Source organism: Coffea arabica, chromosome 6e, assembly GCF_036785885.1.
Source record: "Coffea arabica cultivar ET-39 chromosome 6e, Coffea Arabica ET-39 HiFi, whole genome shotgun sequence".
Lineage (NCBI taxonomy): Eukaryota > Viridiplantae > Streptophyta > Magnoliopsida > Gentianales > Rubiaceae > Coffea > Coffea arabica.
In genome coordinates, this window is record NC_092321.1 from 14,099,050 (window position 1) to 14,111,300 (window position 12,251).

Sequence of the window (12,251 nt, forward strand, 5' to 3'; positions counted from 1 at the left end):
ATAATGTGATAGTAGTTTTTTTTTTTTTTTGGGGTAGGGGAGGAGTAGGATTTAAGAAGAGGGAGGGTAATTTGATCCTAGAACCTTTATGTTGTGGAGCTCAACTAATGTCATAGTTAGTTGTATCTAAAGAAAATAATAATAATAATAATAATAATGATGTGATAGGGGTCTGTATTAATTAGTATTTTTTTCTACTAGGTTGATAAAGGTAATTCTTGGCTAAATAGATATTTAATTAGTTGTATTTTTGTTGGTTAATGTGTCATATCTTTTGCAATATTCTTTTATTGTATTGCTTGATTCTAATTCTCTGTTGCCTTAGTTATCAAATCTTTGTGACATATTTTTTTCCCAATTATAAAATATCATTTTCCACTAATTTCTTTTTTTTTTTTTAAACAAGGATTCTAGTGGTATACATTACAAAATTATAATTTTGAAAGTTACATACATACTAAAACTTTCTCAATCCTTAATTTGTATGTTTGAGATTTTTTTTTAAAGATTTGTAACAATATCTATAAATCAAGGGATGGAAATAATAAAATATGGGGATAACGAGATATAGAATAACGATGGACATGAAAATGTTTTAGAAATTTATATGTCTAATCATATGTATAGAATAAAACGGGCATGGTCAGTAGATGAAGCCTCTACAACACAAACAACATTGATTGCAATTTAGCAAGTTTCAATATGCTAATCTTTGGTATACAAATCCTGCATGATTTTTTGGCCAAATTAATCACATGAGAACCATCATACTAGATAATATATGTAAATGGATAAGATATTATTGAAATTAATATAATTACACATCAAGTTTTTACGTCGGCTGCTTGTTTCGGCTCTTATATTTACATTGATATTTACTGTTTAGTACATATTACTAAGTAGGGTGTTCATGTATGTATCATACATTATACCCTCAATCAAAATATCAGGTAATTCACTGGCTGTCCAAAAGATGATACTTAGAAACTTTATCAGCTAATGACTGACTAAATGATGCAACTGTCGTACTAAATATTTTCTCCAAACCAAGGAGGGATGGTCTAATGAGTGCCTTGTAGACATTAATACAATTGGAGCCCAGATGATTATTTTTCGTAAATGTGAAGTTGAATCAAAGAAGTGACCAAGGGTTAAAAAGAGTGTTTTTGTGCATACACCTGCACGGATCAAAGAAAAATTCACCAAAGAGTAGCTGTACTTGATTCTGATTACGCGTACTAACTTTTGTTCATACGCCTGCACAGATCCAACTGAGATTCATCATTACGGCAACACTGCTGTTGTACAGATTTTGATGCTTTTCTGTTTTCACTTGTTAATGATGAGCAAATTAATAAAGCAGTATATGAAATCTACCCATGTTTTATGCAGTTCAAAGGTAAAATCACTGTCAAGTAGTATGGTTCAAAGTCTCTGCCGAGACCGAGACAAACTCGGCTTAGTTGTTATCGGAACCAACCCTCGATAAAGTCTCTGCCGAGACCGAGACAAACTCGGCTTAGTTGTTATCGGAACCAACCCCTTCGATATGATATCGGGACGAGATAATTTCGAAATACTTGACTCGCTGAGAATTCAGCCGAGTCACCGAGAACTTGGTCAAGAAGTCTCTGATACGGATAGTCTCGGTCAAGTCATCTCGAATCAACTCGCAAATTTACATTTTATCGATTTTTTTTTGCTAAGTTTTTTAATTTTTGTTTAGAATATTTTTGAATATTATTCATAATTTTTAGAATATTAAATGTTTTAAAATTTGCGTCCCGTCGAAACCGTGACCGACATGCCGAGATCGATGTGAAACGATTCGGGCTGCGACCGTGACTTTGAACCATGCTGTCAACTAATATCCTCTGGTTCGGGTGTATTTCTAGTCTTGGAGAGTATGCTGAAGGGAACATTTACCAGGACTATCAACTCAAATCAAGATCCTTATTATTTTTTTGAAAGATCTTCCTCTTTTGCTGCAGAGAATACGATTCACAACTACTTGGGTTCGTACTCAGATGATGATGTGTTACATTTGTTAGTTTTGATGTTGCGAAGGGCAAATCCCCCATTTGACGTCCAGAAAATGATTTTCCAGCTGATGTGGTCACTAGTGCTTCGCTGAGTGTACAGGAAGCACAAATGGCTTGTGAATTAATGAGGATATTGAACAAAATGAAGGGTAAAGAGGTGGAGCATTTGAGGTAGGATCAATATTGCCATTTTGCCGTCTAAATTTTGATCAGAATCATAACAGCTCTTTATTTTCCCTGCGACTACATGCTTAAAAGTTTCACAAACTAATCCAGTATTAGTAGCCTGATGGTGGAAGATTCCACGCATTCAAGATTCTGCTGTACAAGGGATTGAAACACAACAGTTTGAAAATATATATAGATTCTTGTCTCCTCAATAACGTCCTTTACTATACAAGATAAGGGATTGGTGATCGGGGATCTGATCATCAACGAAAAATATTAGATGCATGTGAAAGTGCAGATATGGATGAAGGATCCGACAAGATTGAATAGTAATATTGATCTTTCACCTGCTAATATTTTACAAATAAAAAAATTTATGATTGAGACATGAACCCAAAATCTTGATCCCAAAAGTACTCATGCTGTCACAAAATAGGGGTCCAGCACCATCTCAACACTATCCGTTCTCCAGCCGGCATATCAATTGTCAAGGCCTTGAATCGGTGTCTCCATAATGACAAGAACATCTCCTGCTACCACAGGGTTTTTTGAGGATAATTATACATCCATCACATGCATATCTTGAAAAGTAATGTGAAAGGGTTCTACCGTTCACACTAGGTGGCGTTAGGAAAATGTAGGGGGGATTCGGTACTCAGGCAACTACTGTTCATCACTTGTAACATGTGTGATTGCGATTCAATTATATTACTACAACTAAGCTGGTTCCGAACAAATAATTGAACCTTTCTTTCCTGTGCTAATCCCACTGTACTGATGTACGTAATTCACTTGTATATCCAAGTATCCAACCACAACTGGAAGTTCTAATACACGTTAACAAACAGAAAGATGCCAATTTCCAAGCAAGAAAATGTCAAATTGTAGAACAATTAGTTTCGAGGAACAATTTTTTTTCTTGTTTTAAAGCCTGCATTGAGTACAAAGTATACTATTTTGAAATAGTTTTCTGTTCATAAACTAATCATACATCAAAGTCTTAGCAACTAAAAATTGAACTTTTCCCCTGCCTAACAGATTAGGGTTCGAACTTGACTGTTAGGTTTGGGGATAGGGAGGGATTAGCGGAGAGGGGGAAGGTAAAAATAAAAAGTAAAATAAAATTAGAACTTTAGAAAAATTTTGGATTTATTCTTTGATCTCGACATGACTAAATGTAAGACATTTGTAGCAAATGTTAGTGTGTTTATTTGGATAATAAGTTATGTCTATTAAAAATTGCCAAATGACACCAATAGAAAAATTCAACTAGGAGACTAAATTGAAATTGTTGGACTAATAAGCAAATATTCATTGCATCAAATTATCCTGCAAATCGAAATAATCATGTACAACTCACAAAATGAAATAAAAATATCCAGAATATATCCCTCCACAAAGACAAGAGGACAACATCATGTGAACCAACTACGAACAGGGAATTTAATGCTCTAGAAAGTTAATACAAAAATAATTTACAAACGTTAATAGCTAGATATATATATATAAGGGATTTTCATAAATATAAGTACCTATACACGTAATACAAGTACACATATGCATAGAAGAAATCGTCTACAGATAGTCCGACCCATGTGAACACATATGTTTATTTGACATGTATTAGAATAGTATATATTGGATTTGGATGGATACCAAGACTAATTAGGTCATTATACACAAAGAACAAATAAAATTTCCAAGTGTGTTTTGATCACTGTTATGTGCATATATGTATAATTATTGGTCGTCAAACAATCATTTAAACCATAGAAAGAATGGAAAGTGATATGTGACACATAATTCTGTATATTGTCCGACAAAATTTTCAACCAATACAAGTAAAACTTGAAACATACGAAACTATAAGATATATTGATATGATTAGATTTCTTAACAAAATGTATTAGAAATAGTATATAGTTTACAAGTTACATCAGTGTATTGGATATATTACATATTACTCGTACAAACTCTCAACAATTACAAATAGAAGTAGCACTTGTTGAAGTAAAACTTGACTATACATTTGTTTTCGCCTACCAATCACTCTCAAAGATTTCAATGTGAAAGGAATCATAATGATTCGTTTTAGGAGCGACTCTATGCTACCCCAATAATGGGGACTAAAAATTTAAAGCAATTGGTGCACGTTACATGGGGTTTGCCTCCTATAAATATGATGCTAGTTAACTCCTCCTATTCATTAGTATTATCTTATTTTAATTGATTGTTTGAGGAGAGTAAAATTTGCAGTTATGGGCTCACAATCACAAGCCAACCTCCCAATCGTATACTTCACCCGGGAAACTCTGAAGCCAGGCGCGAGTTCTTGGCTGTCAACTTGCAAGAAAGTGCGAGATGCACTTGAGAAGCACAGCTGTTTCTTGGTTCAGTATGAAAGAATTCCTTCAGAGCTGATCAGTGCAATTTTCCTGCAATTAGGAGAGTTATTTGATCTTCCCACAGAGACCAAAGTCCAAAATATTACCACAACTGATGGTTTGTTCGGCTACTTTGGGCAACAGCCGACAAATCCTACTTATGAAGGCATGGGAATTGAAGATGTAAATAATCCAGAAGCAGTGCTCAAGTTCACAAATCTCATGTGGCCCTCAGGAAATGATAGTTTCTGGTATATTTGAATGTTTTGTTTCCTGATTAAACTTTTGGCAAATTTGGTTCTTTAAGTCCTGAGTTGAGTTGTGTTTTGCGGTACTTTGCTTATCAGTGAATTGATGGAGTCCTACAAAAACCACGTTTCAGACCTTGAAAAATTGGTGATGAGAACGATTTTTGAAAGCTTTGGTGTTGAGAAGTTGTACAGCTCTCATGATGAATCGTGCAATCGCATGCTTCGATTCAATAAACACAGGCCACCACAGATGAATGAGAATCTTGGTGGTGTTCCTGAACACACAGATCCAACTTTTGTGACAATAATTCAACGAAATCAATTTTCAAGTTTAGAGGTGAAGTCAAAGGAAGATGGAAGCTGGATTGCTGTTGATTTTCCTCCATCATCATTTCTTGTCATGGCTGGTGACTGCTTGGTGGTAGGTTCTCCTTTCCTTGTCTGTACTTTGTTACTAAATAAAGATTAAGAAATGCCCATCATTCACAAGGCTTTCTAGTTGACCTTCCTTTCTTTTTTTAGTTGGTTGGAGCTTGGGAGGCTTGGTAATTGGTTTCGATGGGGATCTTAAGTCCGCATCGCCATCGAAGGATGATAATTGATAACTCCCCATCCCCATTAATGTGCGCATATAATTGGAGTAGTTGTCAACTTCAGGAATATAAGCCATGCATGCTTTTTAAAATGGTAAATTGCGACACGCACCCCTCAAATATCATTAATTTTGCAGTTTGAACTTTAATTTAGCACTTTAGTATCTTATACCATTAATTTATGGCACATTATTCAAATTAGTTGAACATTAATTAAATTTTCTTGGTATATTTTTGTGAAAAAGAACTAATATGCATCTGTTTACTGAGTTATTCTTTATTGTTCAAGAGGTACTAACGTTCTATCATTCAAAATTCACATTTTTTTATTGGTTTCAATCATTTTGAATAATGTGCTATAAATTAATAGTATCAAATAATTGAGTGTTAAAATTGATATAGCTTAAGGTGCAAAATGCAAATTGGTGATAGTTATAAGTGGAAATTCCAATTAATCCTTTCGAAAAAGCGAAACATTGTCTCTCTGTCTCTCCCTTTTTCTTTTCTTACTTGGCTTTCGTTATCCTTCCTAAACTTCGAAACCAAAAAACTACTTGCCAATTATTGAGGGCTCAAAAGTGCAAATTAGAATTAACCCTTTAGAAAACATAAAATACTAACTCGTTTTCTTTCCTATTCCCATTGCTTTTCTATTGTTATCCTTCCTAAACTTTGGTATGGTTCCATTGGGAATAAACTACGGCAAAAGAGCATCACATTGATTAGAGTACCATATTGATTTTCCAAGACTAGAAGCGTGAACATGTAAATATTCTTCTTGGCTTAGGCATGGAGCAATGGTAGGGTGCATTCAACTGTGCACCGCATCAGAATGAGGCCAGGGGAAACAAGATTCTCGACTGCACTATTCTCGTACCACAATGGGATGGTTCATGTTCCAGAAGAGCTAGTGGACGATGAGCATCCTTTGCAGTTCAAACCATTTGATCAGATGGGATTTTTTCGTTTTACTTTCGCTTACTACCCTCTGAGTGATGAGAGTAAAATTAAAGCTTATTGTGGTATTTAGGACTTCCTTTGTTTGCTTTACTTTTGGATGTGAACTTTTAGTGCATGCTCATGTTCAGTTTCCTCCGTGAATGAAGTGTTCCATTCCTTTCTAGGATCTTGAGTTTGTTCTCTTGCAAACTGATATTTCAAGCTTTCCTACATTCTGACCTTAACCTTCAAAATGACATATTGAAAACTGAAGATAATTCTTTTAGCCCTTATTTCCCAATCAATGTTTGATTGAAGACAAATTTGGTTGCGTAGGTCATCACAAAATCCAATATAGTGCCATATACCATGACAATCAACAGAAATTCCCTGATTACTAATGGTACGAACTCCAGCGAAAAAGGAGTCAAAATGAAGCCCAAGTATCCCAAAAGAAGAATAACTTTTCTTACACTATCCGTGAATATACTGGCGAAATTGAATAAATATCATACCATCTGAATTTGATCTAAATATGGTAGGAGTAAATGTAGTACTAATTATCCACCAAAAGAAAATGCAAAGAATTTCATCTAATATGGTAGGAGTAAATATAGTACTAATTAAACACGTACATATCTTATTTTTACTACCTTGATCAAACTGTTAACGTTTCAACAATAATCAAGTAACTATGTAAATCTCTATTCAACTCTCAAAATTTTCCTTCTCCCCTTAATTTCCCTTGTAAGCATAAAATTTCTTTTCAGTAAACAACAATAATAATAATAACAAAATCCTCAACATGTATCAATCCCCCATCATTTCAAAAGTAGCTATGTTTTGAATTATTTTTTGTAAATATTATCATGTGAATGTTTGGATAGTAAATTATTTACACTAATTTATCAAAATGCAAGATAAACACATTTTTCAATCACCTTTTATATCATATACATCACATAAAAAATGTGTTAGAATATTTTCTTCATAGAATTATCCCAACTAAATCTCCTATCTAAATACAAGTATCCTGTCAAGTGTTAATGAGGGTTAGCTTGACCATAAAAGCGATGAGCAAAGCACGAGTTTAGCATGGTCTTAAACTGCGCTTTTTTGGTTGCAGTCAAGGTGGCACAGAGTTTCCATTTCATAACTGTAGCATCGAAGGACAGAAGCGGGATGCTGGTGACACGTGCTTAAACTTCCCACGCCTTTGAGGATTCTTACTTGTTAGTTGTCTTGTCCAATTATCCGCGACTCTTCTCGTCCTGCCCAGTCCTCACCTTCCAGCTGCGGCACTCAACTCTGCGACAGACGCACAAGCGCCTCCCATTACATCTTCTCTTTCTTTCCCCAATGGCTTTCCCTTTTTCAATGCAAAACCTCCCATTTTCTTCAGCTCTCCCTCGGCGCAACACGACGGCGTACCCTTCTTCCCTTTTAACTCTGCCCAGTAACCGTAGTCTCCTGAAAATTCCAAGGAATGCAAAAAATCAAGAAAAATCCCTTGCTGGAGCCTTGACTTGCAAAGCAATGGTTCAGCAAACAGCTGTCCAAGGAGCTACTGCTGCTTATGCTAAAGAAATGGAGAGACTTTCCGCTAAAGAATCCCTTCTTCTTGCTGTAAATTCATATAATCTCCTTGTGTTATTTCTTGAAGTTTTTCTTCACTTTTGACCCACTAAAACTAGGAAATTTAGCTCTCTTAATCAGTTCGTGTTTGATATCACTATTCTTCTAGATGGGGTTTTCTGGGATTTCAGTTTTTCGTTGTTAGTTGCGATAATATTGTCCGATTTTTCAGCTCTGTTTTATTTCTATGCTTCTAATCTTGGTTGTTAAAATCCCAAAAAAGAAGCAAAGGAGATAAACAAAACTCTGCTTTAATATTTTCCTTTTTCACGAAATTTTTTAAATGTCTTGATTTTGAGGGAATATACTGCAATTGGTCCCTATTATAGCTAGTTTGTGAGTTGAGGATAGAAAAGAAAAGAAGAGAAAGGGTAAGTTATGTGAGAAAAGAAAGGATAAAAAAAAAATTTGTAAGCTTCCATCAGTTTTCCTTCGCTTTCCGCCCGTTTTGGTCAGAAAAATTTTGCACTGTAGCAGCGCTTGGCTTCTCTTCAAGATCCGTTCGTTTCTTTTCTTTTCCGTCTCACTTAAATCTCCCAAACGTGAAAAGTCCACCTTTCCCTTCCTTTCTTTTCTATTCCTTTGAAATCTGAACTCCCAAACTAGCTAAGAAGCCCCATTTTCCTCTAATTACCCCACTTAAATATGTAGACAAAGGATTATTACCCCACCTCCTCCTCCCCCGCAAAAACAAACCCACCCCCAAAAAAAAGGGTAAAAGGTAAATAAGGACTTGCTGCCTTAGTATCTGAAGTTTATTGGTTAAAGCCTCATACTTTTCTGGGGAAGATGTGGGGTGCACCGAGTAACTGATGTTTGGTGTAAAGATGTGGATGTAGCTTGTGATATTGCTGGTGCAAGTTCCAAATTTTAGTGGGAAACCAACTGGATTGGCCTTTTTTCCCCGGCCTCTTTGGTCAAATGATTAATGTATAGATTTGATTTTCGGGTTTGATGTGATTAATCAAGAATAAAGATAGATTTTCTTATTTCAGTTCAAAGATGCAGGGGGGTTTGAAGCACTAGTGACTGGAAATGTAACAGATATGCAGCGGATTGATGTGAATGAGAGGATAGTAAGTCTTGAGAGACTCAATCCGATTCCTCGACCAACAACGTAAGGTTTTAAGTCTAATGACAAGGCTGCTCAATCTTCAAATGCATAAGGTTTATCGACTTGGCACTTCATTGATATTTTCAGCTGTCCAGGTCTCCTTATCTTGAAGGTCAATGGAATTTCAAGTGGTTTGGAGATGGAAGTCCTGGCTTTTTTGCCGCTAAGTTGGTATTTCAGTAAGTGTTCTGTTATGGTGGTGATTATCTCTGTTCACTAGAGTGGTCTCTGCCTATGTATGCCCCATGTAGGCACCACAGTGCTTGTCCTTTAGGAAAGTTATAGGAGTTTTAGAGCATCTCTCAGAAATCTTCACTTCATTATGGGCATAAGAAATGATCTTCGCTGCCTAAGAGAGCTCCGTGCTTGTTTGACATCCTGCCCTTTTTTTCTTTTTTGGGGTGGCTTGAGTTGTTGGTAAGGAATCCCGAATCCCTGAGACCTTCTTTATCTTGTTAGTTCGTTTTTAGCCAACTTCAATTTAGTCCTAATTCTGTTGGATATTAAAACTATTTGGGCTGCATTTCAATTATCTTAGAGAGAATGTTCTGAAATCTATGGCATACGTTTGGTAGGATATCTACTCAATCACTGTAAAAGTAGATGGACAAGCCAATATCACTGGCAGTAATGTGGTTTTGCATTCACAGGACATTTCCTTCAACGTTGGCTACTCTATCGAAACTTGATGTGCTGATCAAGGATGGATATGCCAATATCACTGCAAATTTGAAGTTTGTTAACTCGGTAACATACTCTGTGTGACTGCAACAAGCAAGTTCAGCTTCTATCTGTTAATTAAACATAAAATGAAATTGAAAACGAATTAAAATATATAAAATATAGAAGAAAAAGAGTACATAGATAGATGTATCAGGAGCATTCTGCATTCCTCAGGTGATGGATAACCCCACAGATTGCTTTCCTCCACTTTGATGCCTGCAATTTCAATTGGACTTTATCCATTTTGATTCATGAAAGTTGAGTCTTGAAACCTCAATAAAAGAGATGAATGTGCAAATGCCAGTGTAAAATTACTCCCGTACTTCTTGCTACTGAGCTACAGCTGACTGGCAATGTGAAGGCTATAAATGTGTATCATGCATAGTTGGACAGCCCTTTCTATATCTGGTAAACCCTCCTTTCCAAGAGAGTGATTATTCATTCTCAAGTTTAAAGCACTTTGAATCATCCTGACAACACCATATGGAATTATAATCTGATGCACATAATAATCTATGAGTTTGGGTAAACTTGCTGATTTTAGCTGCCCAAACTAATTAGAGGAAAGGATTCCAGATATACCAGGACGTTTTATTTTATATTATTTTATCACTATTGCTTTTTTGGACCCAAGTAAGCAGACCTAGGTTGTTATCTATTTGGACTTATTAGCAACTCATATATGTGTCACTTCTCTGTTGATATTGTCTTCTGATCATAATTTAACAATATTGTGGTCAAATTTCCATGAGTGAAATGCAGATAGATAGCAACTTCATTCTTTCAACCAGATTATCAGTTGAGGGACCACTTAGAATGAAAGAGGAATATGTTGAAGGAGTATTTGAGTCTCCAAAGCTCAATGAAGAAACCATCCCTGAGCAGCTTAAAGGTGCTTTCAGTCAGGCAGTTAGCACAGTGGAGCAACTTCCTGGTCCCATCAGGGATGCTGTTGCCAGTGGACTGAAAGTCCCTCTTGGTGAGGATTTTGAATGTTCATTTTGAACTTGGACTTGATATAATCCTTTACCCTTACTTCCTATGATATTGTTGTGCATTTGACTTGTATGCGAAAGAAGTGTCCACAGATTCCTGTTTCACCAGGTTCTGTCATTTTAGTGTCATCATGATTACCCCGTCCCAAAGATCCTCTGCCACCTCACTCCACCCTCCTTAAAAAAATAAAGAAATTAAAAAAAAAAAAACTTAAAAGGAGAATAAGAGCAAGAGTAGTGTATTTGCCAGAAATCCAGATGCAATGGAAATCAAAATAGGGGAAAGCGTAGGTGTTCATCTGTATAAGGGCTATCATAGCTGAAATGCTGCTCAATTTTTTCATTTTAGTTCTGATATGTTGTTTGACATTTATTCTTACTATGTCAGGCGGGAGGATTCAGAGACTATTTATGATTTCCTATCTTGATGATGAAATACTGGTTAGTGTACATGAACCATTTTTTGTAGCTTGCAATCTTCAAATCTCTCTTACAGAATTTATCAGTCTATTCATATCCATTACTTGTATGTAACATGTCTGATATCTTCTTTCGCTCCTAGTCATTTTGTAATTCTTAAAACATAGTTTGTATGTTAGCCAACACTTGGAATGTAGTAGTCTGTCTTCACAAAATCACATATACTTCTTGCAAGAGCTATAAGATCTTCTTTTCCAGTGGAAATGAGGACATTCTTCCTTTTGCTTTGCTAAGGTTTCAGACTTATTTGTTCGCAAAACCATGTAGAATGGGCCGATGGGCGTGGAATTCTACCATATTCCAAGACCTGATGATCAAATTATGATTGCAATTAGGCATTTTGCTGTCTAAACATTTGTCTCTTTACAACCCATTTAACTAATCCTAGACTAATATTTTGTCCGCTGGTGTTCTTGGCAGATAATAAGGGATATCGGTGGAGTTCCTGAAGTCCTTACAAGATTAGATCCTGCCCCAGCAACCAAGGAAGATCAGATCACAGACTATGAGAGTTGAAAGAGCCGCAGCTAGCTCTGAGGGTGAAAGCTCGGTAGTTCAACTTACCTCGGAAATCCAGCATATATTTTGGCAATATATTACTCCCAATGGGAAACATCAACCAAAAATCAAAAGGAATTGCACTATAGAGTACATCATTCACGGAGAGAGGAAGGAGGGGCAGTGATAAATTGACCAGTCGAAAGAACTGGTTCATTGGTGCGGCTAGATGTTTTGATGTCAGTAACTAAGTGGTAAAACGTTTGAACTTGAAGACTCTGGGGCAATAGCACTCATTGCCGTTGTTATTACTTGTACTGCTCAGGGTAAAGTAATCTTTGCCTTGTAAGGGACAAATGGCGAATAGGTTTGAATTAATCTATTTCATTAATTACATTATGTTGGCAAATTGTTGCACTTCTATCAGAC

General features: G+C 36.0%; 2 protein-coding genes across 3 annotated transcripts; both read left to right on the forward strand.

Moving 5' to 3' along the window:
* The first annotated feature begins 4,400 nt into the window (after positions 1–4,400).
* On the forward strand, positions 4,401–6,561 carry LOC113695005 (deoxypodophyllotoxin synthase-like). Its single transcript, XM_027213951.2, has 3 exons — positions 4,401–4,845; positions 4,942–5,266; positions 6,226–6,561. Exons 1-3 carry the CDS (start codon positions 4,469–4,471, stop codon positions 6,466–6,468), a joined length of 945 nt encoding a protein of 314 aa, XP_027069752.2. The 5' UTR covers positions 4,401–4,468; the 3' UTR covers positions 6,469–6,561.
* Positions 6,562–7,557: 996 nt separating this feature from the next.
* LOC113697227 (probable plastid-lipid-associated protein 13, chloroplastic) lies at positions 7,558–12,231 on the forward strand. 2 transcript variants are annotated; one of them, XM_027216747.2, is made up of 7 exons: positions 7,580–8,003; positions 9,008–9,129; positions 9,222–9,305; positions 9,777–9,873; positions 10,612–10,828; positions 11,233–11,285; positions 11,745–12,231. In XM_027216747.2, the coding sequence occupies exons 1-7, from the start codon at positions 7,737–7,739 to the stop codon at positions 11,838–11,840; spliced, it is 936 nt and encodes a 311-aa protein (XP_027072548.2). In that variant the 5' UTR covers positions 7,580–7,736; the 3' UTR covers positions 11,841–12,231. The 2 variants fall into 2 exon arrangements, with proteins under 2 accessions (XP_071911480.1, XP_027072548.2); XM_072055379.1 differs by lacking the exon at positions 11,233–11,285 and having other exon boundaries at positions 7,558–8,003.
* The last annotated feature ends 20 nt before the right edge of the window (positions 12,232–12,251 follow it).